General features: G+C 62.7%; 1 protein-coding gene across 1 annotated transcript in view; it reads right to left on the bottom strand.

The window, feature by feature from the left end:
* QARS (glutaminyl-tRNA synthetase) overlaps positions 1-330 on the bottom strand; it is an 18,555-nt gene that overhangs the window by 10,317 nt on the left and 7,908 nt on the right. The window contains exon 3 of the mRNA XM_009326343.1: positions 155-208. Within this exon, the coding sequence (XP_009324618.1) occupies positions 155-208 (54 nt within the window). The remainder of the gene's footprint in view (positions 1-154; positions 209-330) is intronic.

Consider the following 330-nt stretch of genomic DNA (forward strand, 5'->3'; position numbering starts at 1 on the left):
CCACCTTCCCCTCCTGGCCCAGCTTGCTGCCCCAAGCGCTCCCTCAGACCCGTGCCCATGGTGGCGGCTGGGCCCAGAGCAGCTATTTAGGATCCCGCCTGGACACTCAGCAGGGAAATACCCACCCAGTTCCCAGCCTCCCCCACCTCCTCACCTTTGGTTTCTTTTCCAGGTCAGCTTCTGTCTTTGGCCCCAGCAAATGCAGCACCTGGAGAAGAGAGACACAGACAGAAGTAGAAAAGGCTCCGGGTGCCCCAAGACCTGGAGGTGGCCCTGTCCAGCTGTCACCCCCCTCACCCTGCCTGCACCTACCCAGGGCAGGCTGTCCCC

This window comes from Pygoscelis adeliae, unplaced genomic scaffold (assembly GCF_000699105.1).
Source record: "Pygoscelis adeliae isolate BGI_AS28 unplaced genomic scaffold, ASM69910v1 Scaffold606, whole genome shotgun sequence".
NCBI lineage: Eukaryota > Metazoa > Chordata > Aves > Sphenisciformes > Spheniscidae > Pygoscelis > Pygoscelis adeliae.